Source organism: Equus caballus, chromosome 10, assembly GCF_041296265.1.
Source record: "Equus caballus isolate H_3958 breed thoroughbred chromosome 10, TB-T2T, whole genome shotgun sequence".
NCBI lineage: Eukaryota > Metazoa > Chordata > Mammalia > Perissodactyla > Equidae > Equus > Equus caballus.
Window position 1 is genome coordinate 57,496,557 of NC_091693.1, and position 12,143 is coordinate 57,508,699.

The 12,143-nt window shown below is 37.7% G+C and overlaps 1 protein-coding gene across 9 annotated transcripts in view; it reads right to left on the reverse strand.

Moving 5' to 3' along the window:
- Positions 1–4,932: 4,932 nt before the first annotated feature.
- FBXL4 (F-box and leucine rich repeat protein 4) overlaps positions 4,933–12,143 on the reverse strand; it is a 67,262-nt gene continuing 60,051 nt past the window's right edge. For all 9 annotated transcript variants that reach the window (XM_070223583.1, XM_001503857.7, XM_070223585.1 and 6 more), the window contains exons 8-9: positions 9,897–10,209; positions 4,933–5,484 (exon numbers count right to left, since the gene is read on the reverse strand). In XM_070223583.1, the coding sequence (XP_070079684.1) occupies positions 5,321–5,484; positions 9,897–10,209 (477 nt within the window). In that variant the 3' untranslated portion in view covers positions 4,933–5,320. The remainder of the gene's footprint in view (positions 5,485–9,896; positions 10,210–12,143) is intronic.

The following is a 12,143-nucleotide window of genomic DNA, read 5'->3' on the forward strand; positions in this document are numbered from 1 at the left end:
GAAATTAGGATTTGAAAGAGAGATCTGTACTCCCACATTCATTTCAGCATTATTCACAATAGCCAAGAAATGGAGACAACCTAAATGCATGTCAGCAGATGAATGGATAAAGAAAATGTGGTGTGTGTGCTTATATATACACATCATTATATATATATATATAAATGGAATATTATTCAGATTTAAAAAGTAGGAAAGGGGCCGGCCCCATGGCTGAGTGGTTAAGTTCGCACGCTCTGCTTCAGCGGCCCGGGGTTTCACCGGTTCGGATCCTGGGTGCGGACATGGCACCACTGGTCAGGACACGCTGAGGTGGCGTCCCACATGCCACAACTAGAAGGACCCACAACCAAAAAAAAAATGTATACAACTATGTGCCAGGGGGCTTTGGGGAGAAAAAGGAAAAAATAAAATCTTAAAAAAAAAAGTAGGAAATACTGCATTTGCAACACGGATGAACCTGGAGAACACCGTGTTAAGTGAAATAAACCAGACACAGAAAGAAAAGTACTGTACAATCTCACCGACATGTGGAATCTAAAATAGTCAAATTCATAGAAGCAGAGAGTAGAATGGTGGTTACCAGGGACTGCGGGAGGGGAAATGGGGAGATGTTGGTCAAAACGTACAAAGTTTCAGTTATGCAAGATGAATAAGCTCTGGAGATCTAATGTACAACAACATGAGTACGGTTAACAATACATTATCGTACACTTGAAATTTGCCAAGAGGTTAGATTCTAAGCGTCACCACCAAAAAAAAGTGGTAACTCTCTGAAGAGACAGATACGTTAATCAGCTTGAACGTGGTGATTATCTCACAACGTACATGTATTATCAAATCATCAAATTGTATACCTTAAATATATACAATTCTTTGAGTTAACATACACTGCCAATCCTCTTTTTGGAGGTGAGCTGCTACCACAGCATGGCTACTGACAGATGAGTGGTGTAGGCTGGTGGCTGGGAATTGGGCCTGGGCACCCGAAGCAGAGCACGCTGAACTTAACCACTAGGCCACCAGGGCTGGCCCCAAATATATACAATTCTTTATTGTCAAATATACCTCAATAAAAAAGAAAAAAATTCCAAAATTCTCTTGTTATAGTAAAAAGTTTTTGTTTTCTTTATGTCCATAAAATACTGTTCTTCATTTTAAAATCTAAATGGTAGAATGAGAAAGATAAAGGCTGAGAACAGGTTTGATTGTGGTTTATAAAATTAGGGATGGGCAAACCTGGGTTTACTAACTGATTTGAGAATATCCTAGAACGGGGGTTGCAAATCCAGTCCACAAAGCAAATCCAGACAGCCACTTAAAAATGGTTTTTACATTTTCTAATGGCTAAAAATAAAAATCAGAGGAAGAATAATATGTTGTGACACATGAAAACTGTATGAAATTCAACTTTCACTGTCTATAAGTAAATAGTTTTACTGGAATCTGGCCACACTCACTGATTTATGCACCGTCTATGGTTGTTTCCACACTACAATGGCAGACTTGAGTAGTTGTAGAGACCTACCTGGTGCTCTTATCCTTTGCACTGCTGCTTGACACATTACAAGTTGCAGCTATAACTACCAGCATTTTGAATGCCACACATAGTCACACGACAATATTTTTTAAATTTTTTATTATCAGTGCATACCCATAATGTCCTAACAAAAAAAAGTAGACTTCAAATGTCATGTATTTAAGGCACAGTGGAGTATGGATTATTTTGTTACCGAATTAGATGGCAAAGCATTGTGTTTAACATGCAATGACACCGTAGCTGCTCTGAAAGAATACTTTATATACATCGGAATGACCGGACGAAGTACTCATCACAATATTCTCAATTCATAGGAATGCAGTGGAGAGAAAAGTTAGAAAATTTAAAACAAGGTATCTCATCACAGCAGGGTTCTTCACAAAACTAAAAAATGAAAATAAAGCTGCAGCCAAAGTGAGTTTTTGAGCGGCTCATTTATTAGCCAAGCACGGGAAGCCTTTTACCAATGGTGAGTTAATTAAATTGTTTTTGATTCATCAGCTGAAGAAATATGTCCAAAGTAAATGTGCTTAAGACTATTTAAATTAGCCATTTGGCAAGAACAGTTGCTCGAAGAATTGTGAACATTGGGAAAAACATCAGTAGTAATAAAAAAACAAGGCAAATGATTCTGAGTGGTTTTCCTTGGCCCTTGATGAGTCATCAGATGTTACTGATACAGCCTAGTTATTGTTTATTTGATAAGTCAAGGCCAAGGTTGAGGTGACTGTGAGTTAGTTTCTATGAATAGTCTGAGTGGAACAATGACAGGCAAGAATATTTTCTAAGAGGTAAGAAAACATGAATTCAGTACAATCTGAAGTAGAATCTGGTAAGATGGATTACAACTGGAGGTGGTGAAAATGCATATGGAATAAAAAAAGGCTTAGTTGGTCAAATTTACAAAGCTTGTGAAAATATAAAGTATTTAAAACCAAGGGTTCTTTACTGTATTATTCATCAGCAGGTACTCTGTGGAATATCTGACTCAATCTTGTGTTACTGAAGCAGTTGGGTCAACGGTGAATTTCCCGTAACCACCATCAGTTATCTTTTGTCAGGTAGAGAAGCTGAATACCCAGACTGGCCCTACCCCACAGCAGTTTGTTGGCTTAGCAGTGGTACTTTTATTGTGACTTTTTGAGCTCAGAGCTGATACTGAAATTTTTCTGGTCAAAAAGAAATACCCTCAATCACTATTAAGAGAATGCTGATGGCTTTGGAATTCAGCTTTTGTTGCACACTTGAAAATGTTTTGTAATGACTTCCATCAAAAATTGAAACAGTGCAAAACAACACAAACTGTTATTCCCACTGTATGTAGGATTCATTGGGGTTCAGGAAAAGGCTCCAGACTCAAAGAGAGTTCTAGAGCAGTGCTTCTCAAAGGCAGACCAGCAGCATCAGCATCACCTGACTACTCAGTAGAAATGCAAATTCTACTGCATCAGAAGCTCTGGAGGTGGAGCCAGCAAATCAGTGTTTATACGTGAAACCTACTAAAGTAATTTTGATGACAACTAACACTGTGTGAATCACAAAGTAACCCAGCAAGCTGCTTTGTATACTTCCTGTGCTATCAAAAGGTAAGACAAGAAGTGAGATCTCCATTCTCAGGCGAATTTGCAGCAGACATATTCTCTGAGGTTTCCTCACCTGTAAACGGGAGTAAGTGATGGTATCCATCCTACAGGGCTGTGGTGAGGATGAAGTGAGCCAGTAAATGCAAAGAACAAGAAACAGGGCCTGGCACACAGTAAGCATTAACTCAATGTCAGCTGTTGATTTAAGATAAAAGTACTGCTTCATCCAGTTGGTAGTCAAATGATAAATCTCATCCTCCTAAAAGGTCCACCGAATACAACCTTTAAAATGCTTACATATATTTGTGAGTGAAAAGAAAATCCAAGTGCATGAAGATAACAATGGAAGATAACCAAGATCTTTTCCAACTGCCCCTTGCTTCTGCCATCAAATAGAAGAAAGGGCGGGGCAAACAGGACAATTCTCACACAGATGTTTCTTACATGGAGGAGATCATTTTAACATTTTAATATTTTAAATGTCACAATATTACTTTATATTCTATAAAAGAATAAACACAGTACTACTAGTAATAATTTATAACACCTACATTTTTAAAATTGGACATATTGTATGGCTTAACTCAATAATATATTCTTATTTATTCAGTAAATATTTATTGAATGCCTAGTATTTGCCATACGTATAATTCACTAGCTTAATAACTTTGGGGGGAAAACGCTTTCATATACGTACTGTGGAGAATACCCTCAAGAATTGCCTACAGATATATATATTAACCATGCTAATTTTTTAACTATGTGCTTTTTCTTAAATGCCTATATCTAATAACACAAGAAATTCTAGAATAATGCTGTCTGATATGATAACCACTAGCCTCAGGGGACTAGGGAACACCCGAAATGTGTTAGTACAAATGAGGAATGTGTTAGTGCAAAAATGTGCTAGTACAACTGAGGAACAGAATTTTTTTTTTTTTTTTTGGTGAGGAAGAGTGGCCCTGAGCGACTATCTGCACCCATCTTCCTCTATTTGTCTGTAGGATGCCTCCAGCATGGCTTGCTGAGTGGTGTAGGTCTGTACCCTGGATCTGAATCCATGAACCCCAGCCGCTGAAGCAAAGTATGCTGAATTTAACCACTACCCCCCCAGGTCAGCCCCAGGAACAGAATTTTTTTATTACATTTAAGTTAACTGAAATTAAAACAGCCACACATGGCTCATGGCTACCATACTGGACAGCAGAGTTCTACGAGATCACTCTCAGACTTGCAGATGTTAGAACATTTTGCCCTATGTGGGAAAATAAATTTTGTTACATTATACCCTTAATATCAGTTTGCTATTCAAAATAGCCCTGCCTTTTCATGCCACAGAATATTCTGTCTACTTTCTTGGCAGCAGAACTAAATCAATTCACTGTTTAGCAAAACAATGTTTCTTCTTCCACTATAGCTGACTTCTAATTATTTAAGGTGCTAGGACACAGAAAAAGAAAACCCATAAAATCCACAAATAATTCAAGTCTTAAACCTTTCCCTCTGGCAAATTTTTAAGGCATCTGCTTAACAGTTGGAAAGCTAGTTTGTTCAGTAGTTTACATCTTGTTCTAGATTATGCCCATATTTTTATACTGGTATTATCCAGTTATAAAACAGATAAATACATCAGAAGAAAAGTAGAAAAACTAAAAATTTTCAAGTTGAGGAGTTACTGTATCAGCTTAAAACAATAATCTTAACAGATGAAAAAGTAAGACTCTTTTCTCCAGCTAACTCTGACAATTTTGTACATATCAAACAAAATACTGGCCAGGTCATAAGGCTTATTAATAAGGCATCCTTACATGCAGGTGTGAAAAATTCATTTTATTTTGCATAAATATCATGACAGTTTATTGCCCAACGTGTTCCTTTAAAAATAAGTTAAAATGTTTCCATAATACCTTTTTTATTAAACACATAATTATTGACTAAAGCATAATATCACTGATTAACATAAGATAAAAATAATATGAGCCCCTCAAAAATTCTTGAAGAAAAGTGCTTGCAATATTTTGTGAAAACATTTGTTTACATTTTTACTTGATTTAATGGACAAATTCATATTTTTCTTTAAAATCTACAAACGTCCTAATTCCCACCATTATAAAAACTAAGCAAAACAAAAAACAAAACCACCCCCAAATAGAACCCTAAAAAAGAGCATTAATTTTATTATAGACTATACATTAAGTCACTGAGTAAAGCTCTTTTTTATGAACACTTTTGGAAAGCTCGCATTGAGTTCTAGCACAGCTCTATTATCAATCTGTGAACAGAAGGACACATCAAGTAAGGAGAGATCTCTACAAGATTCCAGGAGTTTTCTTAAGGATGCTGGACTTACCATTCTTGTCCCTGTTTAAAAAAACAAAATCAAACAAAACACCTTAAATATAACATTTACATAATATCCTGATAAAGAGTCACTTAATTATTTATTGTTTAAAATGCATTTAAAATAATTTGCCTTTTAAAAATTTATTTAAAAAAACATTTTTTAAAAAAACATTTCTTTAAACAAAAGACTTCATACTGAAACAGTCCTCTAAAAAAATACAAACTGAGTCTTCCCAGCCAACTCGGCATCTAGGACCTGAATTTTGTCACTACTCTATCCACTATCTTCATTCCTGCCTCTTCTCCCTTCCGATCAGCTCTCCAGACTTTCCTATTTCTGTCACCCCAGTTCAAAAGGATTTGCACATCTCAGTTTCCTCAACCCATGGGTCAAATCAGGCAGCAATGCTTACAATGATTCAACCTCTAATTCTGAGCAATTACTGAGCAACATCCCTGTAGAAACTTCTGTTTCAAGCACCCAAGATGCAAAGATGAATAAGACCTGTGTCTGCCTCAAGGAACTCTTGGATCAGAGTTGAAAGCAAATGACTACAACACAAGGTGATCGGTTTTACAGTAAGTGGTGGGTATAAAATGGCACTACTGGAAGATGGACGATGAGTACTATTTAGCCCATATTTAATCTGAAGTGATTATGGGCTATTTGGATGGAAGCTAAATTATAGAAATTATGTAAAGCACGTGATACATGGCAGGCACTCACTAGGCTCAGATGATACCGTCAAAACATACCTTGCTTTAACTACAGCTTCACTAGGGAGGAAAAAAAAATCAAAATTGTATTATATAGACACATCTACTGGGATGGGGATTAAAGTTTCTGAAATGTTAACCTATACCTTTTTTTCTGAGAACGCCTTTCTTACTCTCCTCTCTGCCATGGGCTCCAGAAGCTGTAACTATACTGTTACCCTATACTGCTGTGAGTGGCCCCACACCAAACCAATACAGATTCTCCTGGGAATTTAGAACTGGAATTCAGCAAAGCCTTCAGTGTCCACAGATCCCTTGAACTAAAGACATGGACAACTGGGTTGGGACCAATATATTGGGCCATGGTACCTGGAGAAGGAGACATGAAGGTCCTTGTGAGAGTACTGTGCCTGAGGGCAGGGGTAGGGCACAGGGCCAGGGGACAGGTGCCTGAGCATGCAGGATAGGAAAACGAAGGAAAAAGAGAAAACAGCTTCCTTGCCTTTTGATGGTTTTCCAGTACCTCCTGAGGGCTGACCATAGCTAGCTCCTAACCATGGGATCTGAGAGAGACACCTGTATCTTTATAATAATTTTCTTTGCTTTTGCTTAAGTTATCCTGAGTGGGTTTCTGTGAGATAAGATCAGAGACCCTCAACTAAGACACTTGGCGATGGGGTGCTCTTCACGTAGGGTTGTGACTGTTCTTTATTTGCCTGTCTGGGTCATTAGAATCTGAGTTTCCTGATAAATCAGGAGTTCCTAAAGCCTGAGAGAATGCCACGGAAGGAAGCTGGAGACTGAAAATTTAACTAGGCTAGCATCCCCTGTCCTATGCTTCCAGAGCACCCTGTAAAGCTTTTCTTTTGTTATCCACTGATGACACAACTATGTTTTCAGTCAGCTTGATCCTTCACGCAGGGGCCATGTCTGTTTTGTTCACTGACATATCTCCAGTGTTTAAAAGAATGCCTGACACAGTATATGCTCAGTAAGTGTGTAAAGAATGGATGAATGAAGGGATGGTAGTTAATTTCCTAATACTATCACCCTGGTTTGGACCCTCATTAGATGGATTATTGCAGCTAATCTCTCTGATTTTGATCTCTTCCTTCTCCAATTCACCTACTACTTGTTTCCAGATTAATATTCCTAAAACACAGCTCTAAATATATCACTCATACCCCTAATTAAACCCAATAATAGCTCTTGCTTGTTTAATTTTGTGCAGATTCCTCATCCTGGTATTCAAAATGCTCCATGAAAGCCTCATTATACTAACATTCTAACTCAAATTAGATTGCCTATTCTCTGAACATATTCTGGATTTTTAAGTCCTATGCTTTTGTTTCATTCTATTCATTCAGGCTAAAATGCCCTCCTCACCCTATTTCTTACTCACTTTTCAAGGATATCTTTCAAATACCTATTAACCTTTTTAATTAAGCTTTTCCTTATTTCTCTAATCATATACACTCTCTATTCTTTGAGGCCCACCAAAATGGACTTGCTTCTGGCTTGCATTACAGTTATTTATATATTTGTTTTACTCCTCCTTGCTGTGTCATAAACTCTCTGAAGGCAGGGACTGTATCTAATTCAGCCTTGAACTGATCAGGAAGCATTTTCAGCATGAAGAAGGTATGCCATTTAACACTCAAATGTGCTCATCAGAAAATGACAAATAAAATAACTATGAGCTTTATTTGACTCAGAATCCTTAAAAAAAAAAAAGGGGATTCCAACACTTAAGGATGAAAGGAAACCAAAAAACAATAAAAATAAATAAAATACAGCATAGTGGTTAAGAGCGTACATTCTGGTTTAAATCTGGATTCCTTATTAGCCATGAGACTCTGAGCAAATCACTTAACCTGTTTCAGGCTGTCTCTTCAATTGTGGCTAACAATAACGACCTCATAAGGTTGTTGTGAAAATTAAATCAGCTAATATACACTTAGAACAGTATAAAGAATACAGTAACACTGCTATTAACATTACCATAAATTATTATTATTGATATCATTTTTTACTATGCTCTTTATATTTGAAATAAGATATTCCAATATATTGGCATGATGGCTGTCTGCCATCTATAATTAGTTTTGACATATAGATAATGATACTTCCTTGCTCTTATGCTCATGAAAGTTACAAATGTTTTCAAAAAGAAGTCATTATACTTCTTACCTATTTTTCTTTTATGTCTCTGCCAAGTAATTCATAAACTTACAGGCCAAAGCTAGGTCACCTGACAACAGACCCCACTGTTCATCATTGTGAACAGTGCTTTTGTTTTAGAATCAGTGTTACTGATGTCTCTGTGGTTCTGTAGCATCTCTTTTAGACACGAGCTACTCTTCATCTCTAGCGTATGAATCTGGTATTTTTTTCTTTTTTTTGGTGGGGGAGAGTTGTAAAATAGATCTTAACCAACAATAGCACCATCCTCTCAAGTGAAGCCTGATGCAATTAGTGATCCATTTTAAAAGCGCTAGCCGCCTTTCTTCATTCTCCCTGTAAATTCATGACTCCTTGAACTTTTCAAAATATTTCTCTTATAAAAGGTCTAGGCTAATTCCAGGAGAAGGTGGGTAGGAAGGAAGGAAACAAGCAAGGTAAGTGGGTATGCTGTAATGAAAAAACAGTACGGACTGTGGGGTCAAAAACCTTGGGTTTGAACCCTTGCTCTGGCACATACTAACTGCTGGGTTTCAGTACCCTCATTTATGAAAAGACAATGATGTCCAACTCCCTGAGCCATGAAGATTAAGGAAAATACAACACAGATGAAGTACCTAGCCCCAAGTGTGCATATACTAGGCAAGAATTTCTCCCTAAATTTTTAGCTTAAATAAGTAACATACAACTATATAAGCAACATCTATAAATGTATCATCAACCTGGACTGTGGAGAGATTTTAAGTGAAACCACAAACACAGGTGTTGAAATCTCCAGGTTTTCCTTTTGTTCAATGTTTAATAAACAGGAACAGATATAATTAGCACTTCATGGACTACTCTATCAGTACTTAGTAATGATTAGCATTAGTAGCAATCCACTGGTAATAGATTACCAGAGAACACAGTGCAAGTGCTCTGTGGGTTCACAAAGTCCCAGTTGTGTGGGCAATCGTAACTGTGGCATTGCTAGCATTTCTGAAAGTTAAGGTAAGAAGGCACAAAATCTCCTGGGGCTCCTGGCTGATAAATTGCAATAAGGACACAAGAAATCCCAGAACTGGGAAGGATTTTCAATAGACCTGCCTTGGGGTAGAACTATTCCTAAAAACTAGAATCATCAGGGATGGAGATCTTCCAATAGTCCTTAATCAAGTTTAACATCAAGAATGAACCTGAATTCATTTTACAAATGGATTAACTTCTTACCCGGCCTTCATAACAATGGAGAACACAGCTCATATAAGTTCTCACTCTTCTTACTAGAGCAAGAACTAATGGTCATTTAGAGCTTTCTGATAGGTTTAGACTAAAAAATTCTGTTATTGTCCTCACTCTTTTACTTAAATTCATATATAATTACTCTCTATATCAGCTGGCCTGTCTTGCACTTCTGATCAAACCAAACAGTCTTAGTAAGACAAAATTTTTACTGCATCCAAGAAGTTTTTCTTTTCCTTGCAGGAAGTCTGAGATTAGCTTTTATGTCAAAGAAATAGACGTTATCACAAATTTATATATAGCATCCTTACCTAATATGTCCAGTTGCCGTAATCGGGTACAATTACATGCCAGCTCTTCAATGTCTGTGTCACACACAGACCTGTTAGCCGTGAGGAAGAGTTTCTGCAAGTTGGGGAGCTGGCGCGCCAGTCTAGCGAAGCACCCGGTGCTGCTCTGCAGAGTGGGACACCAGCCGAGGTCAAGCTCCTCCAGCAGCGGACACCCAGCAGCCAGCTCTGCTATCCCGTTCTCAGTGATGTTCTTACACCTCCACAGATCCAGAGTGCGGAGTTTTTTGCACTTGGCTCCTATCATGCTAGCTATCACATCATAGTCTTCAATCTGGAAACCAAGAAATTCCAATCTTTCACATATTATGCTCAGAAATGCAAACTATTGAGAGCAAGTTAAGACATTCTTAATCATCTCCTATTGTTTGTTTCCATGTAAACATACCCACATTCTCATTAATACAGATCTGCCCACTCATCTCACAGATCTGCCACTGTTTCATAAAACAGCAAGAGTAATCACTTACTTAAAAATCCATTTAACAGAACTCCAGACAGAGGACGTTAATGAATTGAATCCCAAGGCAGCTGGAACTCCTCAGTCCCTCAGGAAGAATTTGAGGATTCTGTGCTGTTCTTGTAAGCCTCCCATTCTGACCTTGCTGCTGCTACTCATTGAGACGGCTGGTCTCTCCTCTTTTATATATGATGATTAATAAACTGGTAGGTATATAAGATCTCCCTGAGAAGGGTGTGCACTTCGCTAGGCTCTAAAATAGTATGTGAATACGTTGATAGTACTAAAAAGGACCTAGTTTTGGGTTAAATGAGGCATCTGGGGACTGAATATACGAGACGAAAATAATTGAGATTAGGCTATGTTCACTGTTGTCAGTTACTGGAGGTGTCACCTGATTTATCTCATGATCACAGGATAAACCTCTACTAATCAAGGATTAAACACTTCCGTTCACAGGCTTTATATGCTTCAACAACGTTTCTTTAAACAGGTTCTTGTAATTGTTTCATTTGATTTTGTTATAAGCAGGTGTCCAACCTACACCAGAAGTCAAAAAGAAATAAAATAGCAAACATTTCCAATGATTATTTCCTTTGGATCATTTGATTATTCATACTTTCAACTACCATGCGCCAGCACCACTCTCGATGCTAGGAACAACAGGGAACCAAATAAAACTCTGTTCACATTTTGGGGAAAGACATACAAATAAACGGGCCAAATAAATTCAGAGAGTAGTATGACAATAATAAAACAGGGTGACATGAGAGCAAACAGAGTGTCGGGTGTTGAGGGAGGGAGTGTGGTTGTTGGGATCTCCAGGAAAGAGCGTGGCGCACTTGAGGAACAGAAATAAGATGGGTATGTCTCAAGGCAGCAAGGGAGAGGAAAGGCTGCGAGGGCAGAGGCTACACAGGGCCAGGTGAGTAGGCCATGAAAGCATTTGAATTTTTAAGTACTAAGGAAATCAATGGAAGGTTTGAAACAAATATGATTAACATTAAAACAAAACCAAAAAACAGCTCTGGCTTCTGTCTGGAGCATGGTCTATGGTGCAAAAGAATGGGGGTGGAAGCCCAGTGAAGAGGCCTGCACTAGCTTGGAGATGAAGGGGCTTGGACTAAAGTAGTGGAATTAGAGACATGGACAGATTGAGGGCTATATTTTGAGTAAGAACCAAAGGCTTAGACACAGTGGTGATGATTTCTGAGGTTCTGGTCTTCAGCGCTGTGTATGTAGAATCAAGTAGAAGACCGGAGAAACAGATTGGGGGAATGGAACTATCTAGGTGAGTGTACCCAAACAACACAAAACCATAGCTTTGATAAGCAGTGTAGCCAATTAGCTTTTTTAGAAAGAAGCAATTTAAAAACTTTACATAACCCATGATTCTGATTGCTATTATTTTGATAGTCAAAAATAAAATATCAAACGAATCATCTTGTCTTTTGGTCAATTAACAGGAAAGAAACTGAAATAAACATGGTACTAAAATATCGACCAAGAGCTGTCTGTGTTACTGTCCTGGTGAACCCTGGACAATGTTTCAATCTTTATGTTAGTGGCGGTTTCGGTAATAGCAGTATTTCTGAACTTCAATGTCAAGTCCTTAAAACCTCATTTCCTGGCAAACAAATATCAATGGTAACAATACTTTACTGGTAACTACATACTTTAATTTAAAAAATAGTCTATTTACCTAAAGTAGTCTTTCCCATAATATAGTACATATTAATAGATATAAA